Source organism: Sceloporus occidentalis, unplaced genomic scaffold (genome assembly GCF_023333645.1).
Source record: "Sceloporus occidentalis isolate IW3139 unplaced genomic scaffold, rSceOcc1.0.p SCAF_2, whole genome shotgun sequence".
In the NCBI taxonomy this organism is placed as follows: Eukaryota; Metazoa; Chordata; class Lepidosauria; order Squamata; family Phrynosomatidae; genus Sceloporus; species Sceloporus occidentalis.
In genome coordinates this window covers 42,450,693-42,470,662 of record NW_028316982.1, presented here as the reverse complement: position 1 = coordinate 42,470,662, position 19,970 = coordinate 42,450,693, and the positions used below count along the sequence as shown (strand labels likewise).

General features: G+C 39.9%; 1 protein-coding gene across 3 annotated transcripts in view; it reads right to left on the bottom strand.

The window, feature by feature from the left end:
* Positions 1 to 19,970, bottom strand: part of PAX3 (paired box 3) — a 163,972-nt gene that overhangs the window by 38,322 nt on the left and 105,680 nt on the right. For 2 of the 3 annotated variants that reach the window (XM_089507747.1, XM_089507748.1), the window contains exon 5: positions 11,354 to 11,559. In XM_089507747.1, the coding sequence (XP_089363873.1) occupies positions 11,354 to 11,559 (206 nt within the window). The remainder of the gene's footprint in view (positions 1 to 11,353; positions 11,560 to 19,970) is intronic. The other variant, XM_089507750.1, reaches the window with a different exon arrangement.

Genomic DNA, 19,970 nt, shown 5'->3' with positions numbered 1-19,970 from the left:
TAACTACAGATGTACTTTTCATCTTCCAGTCTTTTCCCTATCTAGGACACGAGATAAGTTTCTGATCAATTTTGGCAGTGATGAAATTGTGGAATCCTTATTGACATATAAGAAATCTCTCTCAGCCATGTTACTTGGTAGGATACACTGGTGTGAAACTGTGTACATGTTTATTTTCCAGGAAAAAGTCCTGTATTTGTTTTGACAGTTCTTTTGCACCCTTGTTATTCCATCTGAAAACATCAACTTTTCTGAAATGTGGGCTCCCTGCAAGTATCACAAGTACTTTAAAACAAAACCTTTTTCCTGAGATGACCAATTGTCTAGGTTGGAATTCTGACTTATTTTAACTTTGTACAGACTTTCCATATAGACGGTTCCACCTGATGTAGTTACTTGTACAGATGTTGTCCATTCTAAAACCTATATGAGGACTCCCCCCCCCCCGCCGCCATATGCTTAATTGAGTTTCAGTCTTCCTTGGAGGGCATATGGACAGGATATAGATTTAAAATGTTTTGGCCAGCTCTACTACGGAATGTAAATTCTTGTTTTAGAACCTAACCCTGGCCAATGTACCTAAATCATTCTGAGTTCTCACCAAACATGCTTGCCTATGTTTCATTTATTTCCCAGATTTCAGACTTTATTCCAAGGTCTCCATCTGTTGTTCTTTCTATTTTACAGAAATACACAATGATCCCATCTCTGGCATATGGCGTATCTCCCAGTGTAAGTCCACCCAGTACTTTGGCTAGAGAAACCAAACACATCAACTGAATAATTCACATTCCCTAATGTCCTCTGGCCCATGAAGGCATGAGAGGGTGGGATCTCCCACACACCCACAAATGAATGCTCATTACTGATCTAGATGTAGGTTCTCACTAATGATCCCATAGGTTTTGCCAGTTGTATAGTTCTGGTTCACATTACGTTTCCTGCCAGCAAACACTTTTGAAATGTTTTATTGTGATCATTACATTATTTTACTGGTTTTAATTCTGTGTTTAGAAGTCTGAAGTACTATTTTTGATAAAGAATTAGATAAAAACATAATAATAATAATTCACAAATTTGTATCCCTAAGTTTATGAAATGAGCCATGTTCAATTAACTGTTTGACATGTATTTATTCAATTACAGTCTTTCCTTCTCATCCTGTTTTGGAATTTAAAATATTCAACAATAATGTTGCAAACCTATACAAGCCATTGTAAATGTTTTCCTCTCTCAGTAGCTGATAAATGTTGGTAATGTGATCCACAAGTGAATTTCAATAGTATAGTTTCTAGGGTTGTATTTTGGTATGGTGGTTGCATTTATGTTCTTTTTTAAATTTTATTCTAACTTTCACTATTAGTAGCCCATGGTCTATGCCACAATCTGATCCTGGTTTTGTTTTTACACAGAGAATGGGGTTTCTCCATTTTCTGTTTCGAGTTATGTAGTCTATTTGATCAGAAACCAGAGAAAATATGGACTGAAGCCAGAAACAGTGTCAGGGTGGAAAGCAAGTGGATGGCAGATTAGACTCTACAACCAGTTGGGGATACAAGAGACAGAAAAGTAAAAAGTGACAAGTGTCCAATGGGTTGAGTGCATGGACATGGAGAAATACTGTAATAATCAATGCAGTAAAATAGAAGTTGATAACAAAAAAGGAAGAATAAGAGACCTCTTTGACAAGATCTGAGAAATTAATGGAAAATTTAAATCAAGCTCACTCTACTACCAGAACGTGAAACCATTACATGACTAGAAAGCAATACAAAGACAATGGAAGCAATATACTGAAGAACTATAAAAAGAAGAGGAAATTATATCAGATTCATTTGAAGAAGAACCATATAAAGATCAAACTCCAATTTTAAAGAGTGTAGTGGAAGCCACACTCATTACAATTCAGAGAAATAAGCCACAGAAATAAGGAACAGATGGCAAACCAATAGAGCTCCCACAAGCTACAGAGACAGAATCTACTTTAGTTCTAATTAAAATCTATTAACAAATAGAAAACAAAACAAAGACCCACAGATTGGAAATGCTCAGTATGCACTTCAATCCACAAGATGGAGGACATCATGAATTACTTCAATTACAGCATCATTGCATCAATTTCCCATGAAAGCAAAGTGATGTTCAAAATTCTACAACTAAGGCCCGAAGCAGACAAAACAAAAAACAAAACAAACAGCTTCATTTGTATACCACTTCATACTGAACTAACAGTGTCTAAGCGGTTTACAACTGTAAGCTAATTGCCCCCAACAATCTGGGTACTGATTTTAGCAACCTCGGAAGGATGCAAGCCTGAGTCGAGCATGAGCCCTTTTGCTGTTATTGAACTCGCAACCTTATGGTTTGTGAGTGAGTGGTTGCAGTATAGGCATTTAACCACTGCGCCATCAAGGTCAAGACAGGTCAAAAGTGCCAGCTTCAGGCTGCCTTGGGGATATGGCATTTAGATGACACATGCCCTGAACGCAGCTGGACGCCACATGGAGAGCATGCCCAAGAATGTCTGTTCTTTGCTAATGTCCTATTCAGGACCACAGCAGCAGCCTGGATCGGGACCAGACCCATGCGGTCACTGCGGTCCTGCTCCAATCAAGGTGGGAGTGGCCTCTGGCTATTCCTTTTGCCCCACCTGCATGACCCCCAAGACTCTTACCATATATGGAGAGAGAAATGCCAGATGTTCAAGCTGAGTTCAGGAAATGATGAGGCATTAGGGATCATATAACACACAAATGCTGGATAATAGAACATACCAAAAATGTAAAAGAAAATCAACCAGTGTTTTATAGACTATAGTAATGCATTTGATTGCATAGATCATCAAAGACTATGGATTGTTCTTAAAGAAATGGGTGTGCCATAATATTTTATTGTCCTGATGAGTAACCTCTACTCAGGACAAGAAGCTGCTTTTAGGACAGAAAACAGAGAAACTGAATGATTTCCAATTGGTATGGAGGTCAGGCAAGGCTGCATTTTATCACTCTATGTTTAACTTTCAACATATACATAAATCAAGCAGAAGACAGAGGCTTGAACATTGGAATATCAACAGTCTATAGTATATGGATGACACCACATTAGTAGCTAAAAGTAACCAAGACTTGGAGCGATTACTGAAGAAACTCAAAAAGTAATAAAGCAGGTTTATAGTTGAACATTAAGAAGACAAAAATAATGACCACAGATGATATATGTAATTTTAAAGTAAACAATGATGATGCTGAAATAGTTCAAGTTTTTCCATACTCTGGTTCAATAATTAATCAGACGGGAGACTGCAGTCAAGAAATCAGAAGAAAACTAAGACTTGGAAGGACAGCTATGAAGGAACTAGACAGTTAGGTTGGGATGGTTACGATGGTCCAACCCATCATATTTCCCATATGGTTGTGAAAACTGGACAGAGAAGAAAACAGATAAGAAGAGAATCAGCTCATTTGAAATGTGGTGCTGGAGAACAGTTGTTTGGTAAGGTAGAATGCAGTGAGAAAAGAGGCAGACCACATTCCAGATGGATAGACTCAAACAAGGAAGCCACAGCCCTGAGTTTACAAGACATGAGCAGGGCTATAGATGATAGGGTGACTTGGTGGCTCCACATTCTTGAGGATCACTGTAAGTTGACATCAACATGACAGCAGTTAATAACAACAAAAATTTCCAGGGATGTGTTGGGTATAAACAGTATGTCCAAACCAACAATGGTCCAGTTTTTCTGCATGTGTCCTCAGTCCTCCTTTTCTGGTTCTGATATTTCCTTGGAATGGCATAGCATAGTGGTTTTGTTTTGTTTTTTCTTGCAGTTGTTTTATAGCCTCATATTTAACATCTGTTTGCATTATTCCATTTATTGTTGGAGTAAGATTGGAAAGAAACTGAAATGAATTAGAAAAAAAGAAGCCACAGCATCACTAATCAAACCACTGGTCCATTTTCTGTTGCTGCTGCTGGTCCTTGAGCCATTGGCTGCCAGTTCCTGGTAAGTTTCCAGAGGACATAAAAATGGTGTCAGTTCCTGGCAGATTGTGGGAAAATAACTTCCAGTCTCCCACATTAGATAGCCTAAAAAGCACTAGGCTAAGTGATAGAGCAACTTCTCCAACTTGGTACTCTCCAAATGTCCCATCATCACCAGGTAGCATGGCAACTATCTCAAGAGTAACAAATTCTGGAAAGCTGGGATAATCTTTCTCTACAATATTGCTAAAATCCGTCAATTTCTTTCGGCCTGTACTGCCAAGACTCTGATCCATTCTCTGGTCGCCTCACAACTAGATTATTGTAATCTCCTTCTGGCAGGGTTTCCTCTCTCTCACCTCCATCCTTTAATTTCTGTCCAGCATTCAGCTGCATGCATTATTAAATCTGACCACGGCTCTGACCATATCTCTCCTTTATTATCATCCCTTCATAGGCTCCCTTCCCCTTCCGTATTCAGTATAAGCTCCTGTTGCTGACATTTAAAGCCCTCCATGGGCTGGCCCCTCCTTATTTATCAGACCTTCTTTCTGCTGACCTCCCCACTCTGGCCCTCCATTCTGGTAGTCAAGGTATGCTGTCTCAGCCCAAGATTTTCTCTGCCCTGTCCTGGATTCAGCCCTTTTGGCTTTCTGCCCCTCACTCCTGGAACCTCCATCTCCCACGAACACGGGTCATCACTTCTTTAACTAGTTTCAAAACTGAGTTGAAGACCATCCTGTTCAGAAAAGCATTCCCAGGCATTCTGTGACTATTATTTGCTATTTGACGTTTTTCATTTGTTGCCTGTTTTATTGAACCCTTTCCTGTATTGTTATGTATAATTTATATGCATTATGCTATTATTTCTTAGATTGTATCCCATGAGCAGGTTTACTCTTATCTATTTTATTGTTTGTATGTACAACGCTATGCAAATCTATAGCGCTATATATAAATAAACATAATAATAATAATAATAATAATAATAATAATTTTTAAATTTAAGCCATCCTGGGTAGGTTACTATTATCTCTAATTTTATGTTAATGCTTTTTTACCTCTTTCTACTACTGTCCACGCCTATATCCATTTTCTCACCATAAATCTAAAAAAAGTTGACAACACCCCAGGTTTGCCAAATAACATACATTATGCACACAGATGTAGGGAAGGGGGGGGTTGGGGGTCCAGACCCCCCTTCAGGCCCTGGGGGCCTTCAAGCTCCTTCCTCCCCCCTCCTCCCCTCCATCAAAACCACGGAGAACTCAGAGAGGGAAAAGGGGAAAAGTTGCAAGCTCAGAGAGAGAGAGAGAGAGAGAGAGAGAGAGGAGGGGGAGGGAGGGGGTCCTTGTGATTTCTTTCTCTTTCGTTTCCATTGGAGTCCGGCTTCCACTCCTCCTCCTTCTCCCCCTTCCTCCCTTGTGCTTTTGCAAAAATAAAAGTCTCTAGAAGGGAAGGAAGGGGGAAAAGGAAGGAAGAATGATAGGGAGGGAGGGAGAACTGAAGAAAAGAAGGAAAAGAAAGGGAGGAAGAGGAAGGGGAGAAAGGAAGAAAGAAAAACGAAGGAAGGAAGCTTCTAAAGGGAAATATAAAAGAAAGAAAAGGTGACTTTTAACTTTCCTTTCAGCAGTTATATCCATATACAATATAGTAAAATAATAATAATAATAATAATAATAATATCCCTTACCCAAAATGCTGATGACTAGATGTATTTTGGATTTTGGAGTTTTTCAGAGTTTGGTATATTTATATACAGTATGTCTAATGAGATATAATGGGAGATGGGATCCATGTATGTTTCATATGCATCTCATAGACATAGACTGAATGTAATTTAATACACAATATTTTTAAAATAATGTTGTGCTTCTGTACACTGAGCTTCAGCAAAACCCTGAGACCACTATTCCTTGTATAATTCAATAATTCAGTAATTTCTCTAAACCTTCAGGATTCCCGGTGTCCTTGAGTTGGGGTCAGACCAGATGCTCTCAGGGTCAGTTTTGGGTTTTGGAATAATTCAGGTTTCAGAAGTCCAGAGAAAGGAGACTCAGACTCTACTCTGGACATTTTTTCTGATAACGAACTCAGGTTTTCAAAAACAGTCATTCTGGATTTTTGCAACAACAAAAAAGAGGAGGGTCTGTGATGCAAAAAGCAAGAGGCTTCCTTCCAGCCTTGTTTTTTCTCTTTTTTAAAAGACAAATAGAATAAAATACAGTTAGCTGGCCCCTTTTTAGCATGTCAATGGGGGTGCTTTGATGGAGAGTTCCTGCATGGCAGAATGGGATTGGACTGGATGGCCCTTCTTGGGGTCTCTTCCGACTCTATGATTTTATGATTAATTAATTAATATATGGAATCAATCTAAGATGATGAATCGGGGCTGTGGAGTCCTATGGCCCTGCTCCAGGCAATGCTAGACTGCAGGCTCCATCATCCAGCAGCACCACAGACTGCTGGGAACTGCAGTCTAATAAGGCTGCACACTGCAGAAATAATCCAGTTTGACACCACTTTAATGCTATGGAAAATCCTGGGATTTGTAGTATGTTGTGCCACCAGAGCTCTCTGACAAAGAATGCTAAATGTCTCACAAAACTACAATACCCAGATGTTGTTGTTGTTGTTATTTTCTTATATCCCGCCTTTCTCCCAATATATGGACTCAAGGTGGTGATTTTCCATAGCATTAATCTATAGTATATCTTTCTACAATGTAGATGGACACCTCCATTACATAATTTGTTGGGGATGCTTTGACTGGGAGTTCCTGCATGGCAGAATGGGGTTGGACTGGATGGCCCTTGGGGTCTCTTCCAACTCTATGATTCCATGATTCCATAGCACTCTGAGCCTACTGTGATTTTAATTGTTTTTAAATCTATAAAGGTATAAAGTCTTATAATGCAAGCCATGCACTGATGGACTATTGCACTATAATTTTTTATTGATTGATTTTATACCCTGCCTTTCTCCCAAAATAGGATTCTCTTAAAGGGGTTTGTTTTTCATAAAAAGAAAGGAAGGTATAATGTCTTGGAATTTAAAATTATGATAGATTGATAGATAGATAGATAGATAGATAGATAGACAGACAGACAGAGACAGACAGACAGACAGACAGACAGACAGACGAGTCTTGGAATTAAAAATCGTGTGTGTGTGTGTGTGTGTGTGTGTGTGTGTATGTCTTGGAATTAAAAATCCCTCTTGGAAGTAGGAATGAAATGTTGTGTGGATGCAGCCTGGGTTCTTAGCTCAGCTCAGAAGTTGGAATGCAGTGTCTCAAAGCATGAGCAGAGTGTCTCTGAGCATGAACAGAGTGGCTGCTGCTCACTGCGTGAGCAGCTGCACTTTGCTTTATCAAGCAGAATTTATCTGATGTAAACACCTTCAGAGGAAGGACTCGCTTTGCATCTGCACTGAAAAAATGATCCAGTTTGATGCCACTTTAACTGCCCTTGGCTCCATGTTGTGAAATGCTGGGATTTGTAGGCGGGATACAAACCGCCGCTTTGCGGCGGTCTGCCGCTGCCGCCGGTTAGTCTGCGGGGGAGCCGGAGCCTCCACACGGCGCGGCTCCCGCGCAGACTGAAAAACAAGCTCCAAAATGGAGCTTCTTCTTGAGTCGCGTTTGCGACGTAGCGAGGCGCCAGGGGCGCACTCGCTACGTCACAACGCCCGCGACGCGTACGGACGCTCAGCGTCCGATACGTCAAGATGGCGGCGCCCATGTAGAAGGGGCGCCGCCATCTTGTACGTATTGAATACGTACTAGGGTTAGGGGGGTGCGGAAGCACCGCCCCTTCCTAACCCTAGTACGTATCCTATACGTACTAAATGGCGGTATGTATCCCGCCGTAGTTTGTTGTGGCACCTGACAGATGACTCAACAGGTCCTCAAAACTACAGATCCCAAGATTCCATAGTATGAAGCCATAACGGAAGTTAAAGTGGTGCCATCGAGGTGTCGAGGGTAAATGCTCGACCCTCTTTTTGTGTCTTGGGGGGAGGGGCTCTTAGCCTCTCAAAATGGTGGCACTTAGTCTTGACCCCCCCTTCCCAAAATCCTGGCTACGTCCCTGTTATGCAGCCCAAAATTAAAAGTTTGATACAAATACAATAGCCTAGACACCGATTTGCTCTGCTGGAAATCTAGGTAGAAACATGAATATTGGATTGACAATTCAAGAACAATCTCCCTTCAGTCTTCTATGACAGTTATGTCTAGTATTGATAAACTTTAACCAACAACCCATAACTTGGGTCACTTAAAAATTCCAGTTCATTTTTAATTCCCAGGGGATTTCCTTTTCCCACTATTTTAAACACTGATTGAATGAGTTTCTTCTCAGTCCCCAGCATGCTTTTTTAAGCAAAATGTCCATATGTTCAACACAGTAGAGAATTTGTTAGGCTGTAGATCACAGCAGTAAGTGTGAGACAAGATGTGTCTCAAGGGAACCCCAGGAAGCCATAAGGAATGTAAAAAGTCATAGGGTTAAAGCCACATTAAGACAGCTGTTATGTTAATGAGACGTCTGCTTTTCTTGTAACTGTGGGTCACTGCTTTAGAAAAATATGGACATTTATTGTGGCCTTTAAAGCTTATTTGTCCCAGAATTGCCTGTGCAAGCAACTAGAGTATGTGCCCCTAAGTATATGTCTGTGCCTTTAAAAAAAAACCTTTTGGCATAATTATATCTACCTAATTATAAACTTATCCAATATTAGATATATTCAGTAGAAATGTTTTTGAATGATCATTGTTTTATTTGAGTCAGTCTCTTTTAGTCAATGGAAATATGCCCCGCCCCCCCCAAATCACTGTGATGGACGTTTGCTTTAGATTAGCTTTATTATAATACTAAGGACAAAGATTACCCAGATTTGAGGACAATTTATAGGATAATTAAATATAATTATATATAGGACAATTTATATGATCTACTTTGTTTTACACTAAAGCCCAAGGATATTATTATTTATTTAAGGATATTTATTATTATTTATTTAAGGATATTTATTTAAGGATATTGTTACTCGATTTACTAAAGCCAAAGGTCCATCAAGTGGAGCTAGGTACAAAGCAGCATCTTGAGGACAGAACTTGGGAAATTACATTTTGAAATACAGCTCCCAAACTCTTCAGCTACCAGGACCAGTGGCTTCTAGGATCTATAGTCTTGAAAAGTAACTTTTTCTAACTGTGCTCAAGGAGACTGACATACATAAGAAATGGTTTCCAGGTTAAGAATTGGCATTCGCACACAAATCCTTTCACTCACAAATCAGCTCATATTTTCCCCCAAGCTTTTGTGATTTAGGAGGAGAATTTAGGAGGAGAAAGATTTAAAAGCTTGGCCATCAGAAACTCTTGGTATTTAGTGCAAATCACTAGGTGATTTACCAGTAGGTCCCCATCTATCATTTATCTGCCCCTTATTTACACTCCCAGTTAGGAGAGTTGTGAAATACTTTGCAATCAGCCAAATCAAAGTTGTGTCTACTCTGGTTTCTCTTCAGATCATATAAAATCTTTCGCCTTTTACAAATCAAAGTTGTGTCTAGAAACTGTGCTCATCAGCAAAACTATAGCTTTGAAAACACTCAAGCCTTTTTGTGTTTGACTTTTCAAAATCTTATAACACTTCTTCAAAATTTTGCAAGAAAGATCATGTTTCAGATCAGTGACTGTCAACCTTTCTTATCTTATATGCTAGTAATCAATTTGCTCTGGTGGCTCAACAAACTACAATTCCCAGAACTCCATAGCATTGAGCCATGGCAGTGAAGGTGGGTCAAACTGGATTATTTCTGCAGTGCTGATGCAGCCTTCCTAGCAGAGACAGCAAAATGCCCAATACGCATTGTGCACCATTGTACACATCACACACCAATGCACATCAGTCCCAAGATTTCTGAGACTGAATACTCAACTAAGTATATGTAAAGTTATATTGGCTGCATCCACTCTGCAGAAATAATCCAGGCTGAAACCACTTTAACTTCCATGGCTAATGTTATGGAATTCTGGAAACTGTAATCTAATGTGGCACCAAAGCTCTCTGACAATGAAGGCTAAATATCTCAATAAAATTAATAACATTGAGCCGTGGCAGTTAAACTGGTGTCTGACTGGATTATTTCTGCAATATGAATGCAGTCATTAAGCAAAAGATGATATAGGATTCTGGCGTGCATTTATTATTTCTGCTATGTTTTAATGATAGAAAATATGGTAGCATTATTGTGGGAAATAAACATTACAAATGTTAGTATCTAAAACTGTAATAATACTATCCAGTATAAATTAATGTTTATTTTTAATCTTTTAAGAGCTATAGTTCTTTAGGAAAGGCGGGAACTTGCCTTAAAAAAAAATAAGAACAGGAAAATTTCATTTTTTTTTCTCCTCTGAAGACACGAAGCGCCATCAAACAAATGTTAGTCAAACTCTGTTAAGAACTTAAATAATTAAATATGAATAAGGCAGGAAGCTATGAAATGATATCAACAACATCCACAGGAGACAAAAAATCTGATTCATTCACCAATCATACCCTTCCCACCCTCTCTTTCATCCATTGTGCCATTAACGGCTGTTTCCTGTTTTCAACAAGCCCTCCCATTAGCAGTCCTTCAGGAACCAGTGGTCATGCTGGCTGGAATATAGTGGGAGTTGTAGTCCAAGAAAGTAACTTTTCCACATACTGGTTATTCCTGCAGGAGGGTTGTGCATGCCCAATGGACTAACTGGGCCAACCCTTATAACATTTTTTAAAAAAATAGGTTAATTACATATCCTCCAACATTTCACAGATCCAAAGTAGGAGATGTGTGACCACACTATGTGTGACACAGTGTGGTCAAGGTGGCAAAAGTTATTAACAAAGAAGAAAAGACCACCTAGGAAAGGCTGTAGCACCTTGCTTTTGCCTGTGTCTACAGGGAAAGGCAAGATTCTGCCCATCCTGTTCTCTGTCCCCACTGAATTGATTGAGTTCAAACTACTTTTGCACATTGAACTCAGTTTGTAGAAGGTGAAGTAAGCTGAGGACAAGGAGGAAAGTGGGAGGAAGAGAGAGAAACTAGGACTTTTTAAAAACAGCTGAAAAAGTGGGGCAATGGATTAGTCAAGACTGTCCCTATCCAATCAGGATAGTTGGAGGGTAAGTAATTTCCTATGCACCAGCACCATTGAAGCAGCCTGATATCTCTTTCTCTCTTTTTGTTTTTCGTTCACCAAGGAAATGTTTTCATAGAAGAAGAATTGCAAAATGGTAACCACTTTTCTTCGTATTCTACCCCCTCCCCATGAATACAAAATGAACTGTTGACAACCATTAAGAAGCATATTCACCTGAACCCGAGCTTCAGTGAGTTTAGCTCTTTGTGCAAGCTCCTCCCGAGTGTAAATATCAGGGTAATGGGTCCTCTCGAAAGCTCTCTCCAGCTCTTCTAATTGTTCAGCTGTAAAGGTTGTTCTGCTACGACGCTGCTTTCGCTTTAATGGCAAATCTGGCTCAGAATCTATATCAGAACCTTCATCTGACTGTGGAGCTGATGCTGGAAAGAAATAAGGCAATGGAACAATTAGTATGTGGCTAGCGGATGAGGGAAGAATCAAGTATTTAAGTAACAGGAGGGGGCATTGAAGAAAAATGCTTTATTCAAATTAGCCTGGATCATCCAATGAACCATACAATGGATAGCCTTGTCTGCGAGTGCTACGGCATATTTCATTCAAATGACTGAATAATTCTCAATAGTTCCTTCAGTTAATATAGTCACTTTTCTTCCTTTTGGAATATCTGGAGGCAAATTCCAATTTCCTTGCCTGGGTTATTTATTCAAATATATTCAACTTGTTTTTCCCCCCCAATGAACTCAAATATTTGAAACCCAAAGCATGTAGCTATGTTGTGGTTGTAGTTTAGGCAAGTAAAATCACCAGGTCTTCCTCCCAAATCAAGTACACTAAAATACTGTTTAATTTAAATGTTCAAAATGCACTTTTAGTAAATCCAATAAGTTTTTGCCTTGGCACAAAAAAGGCTGGATTTAGAAAGTGAGTCAGTGTCATGGGCTACCCATTAAGAAATTAACAGGATTCTAGTGGACTTTTAATGGCTAATGGGCCAGAGAGCCATGAAAGAGGCCGCTTCATGTCCTTTTCCATTGGAACAATAAATGCATAGAAAAGTAAGAAAAGATATTTTAAACCATGTCCTAAATAAGCAAAATTAACATATGGTCTTTATTATATAGTGCTTCAGGATAGTGGCTTAGTTCAGGGAAGCAGTGCATAGAAAAGGATTAATGCTCCCAACACCATGGCCCTGATCTGACCCCCATATATAGATACCCATGCACACCCACACACTCGTGTGCAGACACACACACTCATTGTTGCTTTAATTATTTTTCTAAAACCTATGAGGGAGCTGATGTTCATCAAGGATCTTCCATATCTAAACTCATTTGCTCCCCCCCCCCCCCAACAGAAAGCTAGAACGGAAAACTAGTTTTAATTCTTAAAGAAGCTGTGTCCCTTGGCTATTTTTCATATTCCATTTGACTGCACTGATAAAAACATTGACAGCATAATTTCACAAACTGCCTTCCTCACCCTACCAATTTCATAATCTCCAGGCACAGCTGGGGTGTGTCCCCCAACTCTTCTGAAGAGCAGAACACAGAGGCTACTAAGTGCATTTACTCAGAAGTAAGCTAATGGGATATCTGAAAATGTCCCTTATTTACTTATTCAGCCTTACAGAGAAACTCATTTTACAAGATGCTTGGCTTGAGAAATGTCTGTTGCTGTTGCTCTCAATAACTCCCCAAACATTCAGTTGTGGACATGAATCCTTGCATTGCTAGGACAGAGTTTTTATAGTACATTAACTCTAACCTCATCTGCAATCTCTGGTATCTAATCTCTGTGCGTTTTTGTTAGGTTTTCTTTTCTGCTCAGTCAACCAAGCCAACAGATTTGTGATTTTTAATAGAAAGAGATTCCATGGCTTCTTGAGAGACTTTGGCTGGGCTAGAAATGAATGAATTCCAAACTGAATAGTGACCGTCTTTTAATTTATTTTCTTCTAAATAATATCCTCAAGAATACACTATCACTATAATCTCTAGGTACAAAAGACAAGCATTATGCAGTTAGTATCATTGTTATCCAGCCAAGTTGTAGATAACCAGTAAGGTTGCTCCTTTTTTTCTTTTCTTAAAATAGCACAATGCATAACCACCTGGCTGTTCATAAGGAACAGGAAGTGGGCTTCTCAAAGATACTCTCCGATGTACCAAAACATGCACATCTGTGTCCACAGATTTACAGGGATGTGCCTGTAAATGTTTACTATGTATACATCTGTTGCATAATCTGCAGGGCAGTATATAATTAACCTTTGTATTAGTTCTTCTGTTTCCAGAAGTCATTGTCTAAAAATTCCCCTTTGGTGTTAGACAGATGGAAACTTAAGAAGCATGAAGGAGTATATGACCTCAGAATCTACATAGTAGGCCAGCACTATAGCAGAAAAATAAGCTTCAAAACATATGAAACTAGAAAATAAGTTTCAAAACTTGACATGAGAAAGCATTTTTAGCTTGATGTATTACGTGAAATAGAAGGTGGAAAGTCAAAATTTTTAAAGCAATTCTATCTAGTCAATGTATATTATTATTATTATTATTATTATTATTATTATATTCATTTTTATCTCACCTTTCTCCTGATATAGGGATTCAAGGTTGCTAGCAACATATTTAAAACAATACAAATTTTAAAAAATACAAAAGTATAAATATAGGATTTTAAAAACTATTAAACCATTTTCAAAGTTAAAAACATTACACATTAAAATATTAAAATGTATTAAAAGACCATATACCTTGTAAATTTCACACTAATATGACAGGCATTCAAAAACAAATTCTGTAGACTATATATCTATATTTATGTATGTATGTGTGTATATATGTATTTCAAGGATTTATATCCCACTTTTCTCAGACAATGGGAACCTAACAGTAAGTCTTACTGAATTCAATGGAACAATTCTGAGTAGACATGTAGTGGATCATACTGTTAGTACCATGTATAAATGGATTAGGATTAGTTTTTTGTGGGTTTTTCGTGCTATGTGGCCATGTTCTAGAAGAGTTTATTCCTGATGTTTCGCCAGCATCTGTGGCTGGCATCTTCAGAGAAGAATTTCTCTGATGATGCCAGCCACGGATGTTGGTGTAATGTTGGGAATAAACTCTTCTCGAACATGGTCACATAGCATGAAAAACCCTAAAAAAACTGTGGATGCCAGCCATGCAAGCCTTCGACTTCACACTGGATAAGGATTAGTCTCAAAATATTTTGCCTACTTTGAAAACATGAATAGTTTTTAACTAGTGTCACTGTTCTAAGGGGAATAATTACTTTGCAATCTAATTTATTTCATATTTATCCTATGCTTTCCCCCAACAAGCTCAGGATAGGTTGTTCCATTAATCCTTACAACAACCGTGGGAGGTAATTCAGGCTAAAAGAACAGAATGGGCCCAAATTACTCAGCAAGCTTCATTGCTGATAAGAAGTTTGGATCTATGTCTCACTCCACCACTATCTGTTATATTATCTGTTATATCACAATGGCTCCTCTTGGATGTCTGCTATTCCTGCGTCTGGTCCTCCCTGTTGGAAGAGAAAATGAAATCCTGCATAGGGGGAAAATAACTGAATACAAGGGTCACATTAAATCTTCAAATAACCACAAGGAGTCAGAGCATTGCTCTCAGAGAACTGAACAGCAGTTTCTCACTTAGTACAGCTATGTAAACTGAAACAAAATTGATTCTAAATTGCATGTTTTGTGAGAAAAGCATCTGGTCTGTGAAGCTCAGTCAAAACACAAGAAAGGCAAATGGCTTAGCACTGCATTATTCTTACAGACCTTAGTTCCCTCCCAGCTGATGTTTTTGTTGGTGTTGTTGTTGTTAGCCCAATAATAACACAGTTGTTATTTGGCTGTTTCTCCAAATTCAGTCATCATTCCTCAAGATAGATGCTTCTGTGGTAGAAGAGTACTAGTATCAAACTATATTAAAGGTTCCCTTGTAAGCAGGGAAAATAGGTTTCACTGCAAGTTATGTTGATAATTGTGAGTATTATGTAGCCACACAAGATCACCATGTCCACTTTTAATCAGATACTTATTTTAGACTTAGTATGTAGAGAGATCTTGTAGCACCTTTGAGACAAACTGAAAGAAAAAAACTGGCAGCATGGGTTTTCATAGACTTAGGTCTACTTCCTCAGATGCACTTAAATCTATGAAAGCTCATACTGCCAACTTCTTTCTTTCAGTTAGTCGCAAAGGTGCTACAAGGTCTTTCTCCATACTGATTCCACAGACTACCATGGCTATATCGTTATTTAAGACTTGTTCAGTCAGAGGTGTAAACCTTGTAGTGAGACAAATAACTTTGGGCTATGGATTGCAATGTGAAGTAAATCTCTGGTTTCATGGGATTGTGACAAACTCTTACAAAGGCCTGGGCATCTAATCCAATGGAGGTGGAGAACCAGGTTAGTGAGGGGCAATTGAGAACTTTGAATTTGTTACCTAATTGGGGGTGATTCCACTATCTAATACTCAGTAGTAGGGCTACAGGAGGCACAAAATTAGGAAATTTCTCCCTAGTAGAATTCTACCCCCAAAGTGTGTGTGTGCGTCACTCTATTCTGCTTTCGTCAGGCCTCTCTTGGGATACTGTTTCCACTTCTGGGCATCACAATTCAAAAAGGATGTTGACAAGCTGGAACATGTTCAGAGGAGGGTGACCAAAATAATAAAAGGTCTGGAAACCATGCCCAGTGAGGGAGCTGGGGATGTTTAGTCTGGAGAAGAGATGGTTAAGAGGTTATATGATAGCCCTGTTTAAGTATTTGAAGGAGTATTATATTGAGGATGAAGTGTGCTTGTTTTCTGCTGCTCCAGAGAACAGGACTGGGAACAATAGATGCAAGCTACAGGAAAAGAGATTCCACCTCAACATTAGGAGGAACTTCCTGACAGGAAGAGCTAGTCAACAGTGGAACATATTCCCTTTGTATGTGGTGAAGTCTCTTTCTTTTGAGATTTTTAAACAGAGGCTGGATGTCGGGGGTTCTTTGATTATGAGTTCTTGCATGGCATGGGGCTGGACTGGATGGCCTTTGTAGTCTCTTCCAATTCTATGATTCTGTTATTCTTATTTTATTTATTGATATCCCACCTTTTCCCCAGCCTGGGGATCCAATGCAGTTTACAAAATTCATAGAGACTCTAATAAAAGTTTGCTTCATAAAAACATAGAAAACATCAGTCTAGCCTCTCTAGGGAGTTTAAGAACATGGGAACAGCTGCTGGGAAGATGCTAAAGAAAATGTTGAATCAATAAGTACTCTAGTTTGTGAACTAGTCCTTTGTGGAAGGGCTGGACATCTTTGTCAGCCTGAGAGCTACAGTTTGATAGGAGTGTGAAATAAAGCAGGTATCCCAGGCTGAGAAAAAGGTAAGATATTAATAAATAAAATAAGAAAGGAGAAAAAAGAAGATAAAAAATACAGTCATCCCTCCATATTTGCGGCTTTGATATTTGCGGATTTGATTATTCACGGATTTCATTAATATGTTCTTTCTAGGACTGTCTAGGTCCTCCAGTGCAACTCTGTAACTAAAAGTTGCACTGAAAGACCATTTGTAACTACTCCAGTGCCATTCTATGGTCAGTGTATGTTGGATATTGACCGCGGAGTTGCAATGGAGGACTTAGAGATTCCTAGAGATGTGTCCTCTCAGGTAAAAACAGTGTTTTTGTTATTTGCAGTTTTTTCATGTTCACGGGGGTCTTGTTCCCCTAACCCTAGTGAATATGGAGGGACAACTGTATAAATGACAGAGGAAAGGCAGTGGCAGCAGACCACAGTAACATCCACAGGGACATGTCTAAACACCTGATGCAGAGAAAACCAGGTATTGAGTGGTTCCAGGGCAGTGCAGGGCAGAACTGAGGAGCAGTCCATTTAGACTTTCCCCCCAAGTGTAGACGGACCCAAAGAAGATGAAAATCAAGATGTTTCTAAGGCTTTTATCAGCTGGTATACCAGCTGTAGCAATGACTGGCCATAGCAACCCAACCTCTCATATACTTGCACTTACACTATTGCCATTCATCTCATATATGGGGTTGGTATTAAAGTTCAGAAATTGAGGTTAGTCCAAAACACAGCCAAAGATTATTAACTACTGTAGTTCTGTCATATAATTCTATGATTCTATGAAATCATCAGTGTTACTGGCTGCCAGTGTGTATCCAGGACAAATTTAAAGTACTGGTTTTGATTTTTAAAGGCTTTGACTGAGACCAGCTTATCCAAAAGGTTAACTTTGGTGGTTTACAGACCGCCCCTTTGGGGTGGCCTGTACCCGCCCCTTTCCCCAACGAATCGGGGCCTCAGCTGCCACAGCGGCAGACCTGAGGCCCCGATCCGCCACTTTTCCAGGCCGCGGGAAGCGGCAAAAGGCCGCTTCCTGCGGCCTGGAAAGGGGTGTCCTTGGGGCTTCAAGCCCCAAGGACACCGCAACAGTGGCGGGGAAAAAGAGAAAGGGGCTGCTTGGTCCCTTTCCTTTTGTGTCGCTGGCATAGCCGTGTAAAGGCTGTGCCAGCGACACAAGTGAAGGAAGGAGCTCCGTTTCAGAGCTCCTTCCTGCGCCACGGAAAGGGCGCCACAGGTGCCTTTCCATGGTGCCAGGACGTCACGTCCGCACCGCCCCGTTTGGAGGCAGCGCGGTCGTAGAATGGGCACCGCCATTTTGTACGTACTCTGTATGTACTAGGGTTGGGGGCGTCTGAAAGAGATACCCCTGGGCAACCCTAGTACGTACAGAGTACGTACTAGGGTGCCCTTCTGGAAAGGGCCTTCTTCAACATATAGCTCCGTGTCTGTGAATGGATGTAATAGGGTTTTCTTAGGCAAGGAATACTCAGAGGTGGTTTTGCCAGTTGCTTTCTCTGAAATATAGCCTAAAGAATCTGGTATTTATTGGCAGTCTCCCATCCAAGTACTAAGTAGATCTGACCCTACTTAGGTCCAAGACACACTGCAAAAATAATGCAGTTTGAGACCGCTTTAACTGCCCTGGCTTAATGCTAGGGAATTCTGGGACCTGTACTTCTCTGAGACATTTAGCCTTCTTTGTCAGAGAGCTCTGGTGCCACAATAAACTACAATCCCCAGGATTCCATAGCACTGAGCCAGGGCAGTTAAAACTGTCTCAAACTGAATTATTTCTACAGTGTGTTTTGGACCTGAGTTTCCAAGATCAAACAAAATCTAGTGCCTTTATGGTGTTTAGTTCCCCTGCCACCAAGCCCTAAACATTCTGTTCAGAAGCTCTGCTTTGCATCTACCTAGATGTCCTTCTTCATCATCTATAAATTACCAGGTGAGGCCCTTTTAAAATCTAGGCCCTGCAAACAAACTTGTGCTCTTTGGTTTATTGGGCAGCCTATGGGCCATTTGTGGCCTCCCAAACCATTTTTGTGTCCCCCTTCTAGCCTTCTTTGTTGCAATGTGCCTTCAGGTTGTTTCTCATTTATAGTGACCCTAAGACAGGGGTAGGCAACCTTTTTGAGCCAAGGGTCGGGTTGCTGTCCCTCAGACAACTGGGGGGCCGAAGCCAAAAAATAAATAATTAAATAATTTTTAAAGAATTTAAATAAATAAATAAATAAACCAGGACAAATGTAGGACAACATTTTCAAATGGTGGACACTTTTTTAAAAAAAGTGGAGGACACGCAAAAAAATTTGCTGATTTAAAAAAAATGTTAATATAAATGCATGTTTCTGAGGCGTCTATAGACAATTCCTCCTCTTGCCCCTGCGCGCGAGAGGCCAAAGGCCCCGGTGGCAATCGGTGGCAGGACGGGGCTGGGGCCAGTCCCAAGGCCTCGCCGGGCCACATCCGGCCCGCGGGCCGCAGGTTGCCTACCCCTGCCCTAAGACAAACATACCATGAGGTTTTCTTGGCATGATTTGTTCAGAAGAGATTTGCCTTTGCCTTCTTCTGAGGTTGAGAGTGTGGAAGCCACCCTGAGTCTCATTTTCAGGGGACGGTCACCTAGTGGGTTTCCATGGCTGAGCTTCACATTCTCGAGTGGAATTGCATAGACTGACACTATTAACCCTAGCATTTTAAATGGAAGAAATTTATGCAGGGGCTTGACTCTCTTCGATTGAAATCAATGGGTCTTAAACATGTTTAGCTTGGCAAGAACTTTCTTTTTAAAAATGTTCATCCATCCACCCACAGACACACCCTGCTGATATCTGAATCCAAGCTAACTCACAGTAGATGAAGAAAAGGGGAGTGTAATCAGTCTCCAAAGAAATCAAGTACTCAGCAACAATCAGACTCTGCAGGATTACAAATTCCTCCTTTAGGAGTGGGAGGAGACATCCATGAGCACCAACTATCAGTGGAATAGCCATGAAGTTTAATTAAAGAAGGAATTACAGAATTAGAGAGTGGTTCTTTGTCCCTTAACCCCTCATGACCTGTTTGGTGGCCCCAGGAAATACTTCATCCAAGTTAACACTATTATACAGAAAATCTTTGCACAATTTCATAGGGATTTGGTCACATGGAATTCTGTAATTATCAGTTCCCCAAGGAACATCATAAACAGACATGCCTAGGCGAAACACTGAGCAAGAATTAATACACACAAACACTCATTCTGTTCATTGTTTGTCCTCTCAGCGGGATATTTCATTTGAATAATTAAAGAAGCAAAACATGACAACCATTTAAAAAGCATATTTTAAAAAAATACAATGCAGTTTAAATGACTTCAATAGAGAGACTTTCCTCTCCAGAAATCCAAGTTCTGGCCATGGCATCTTTAATTCAAATCAGCATA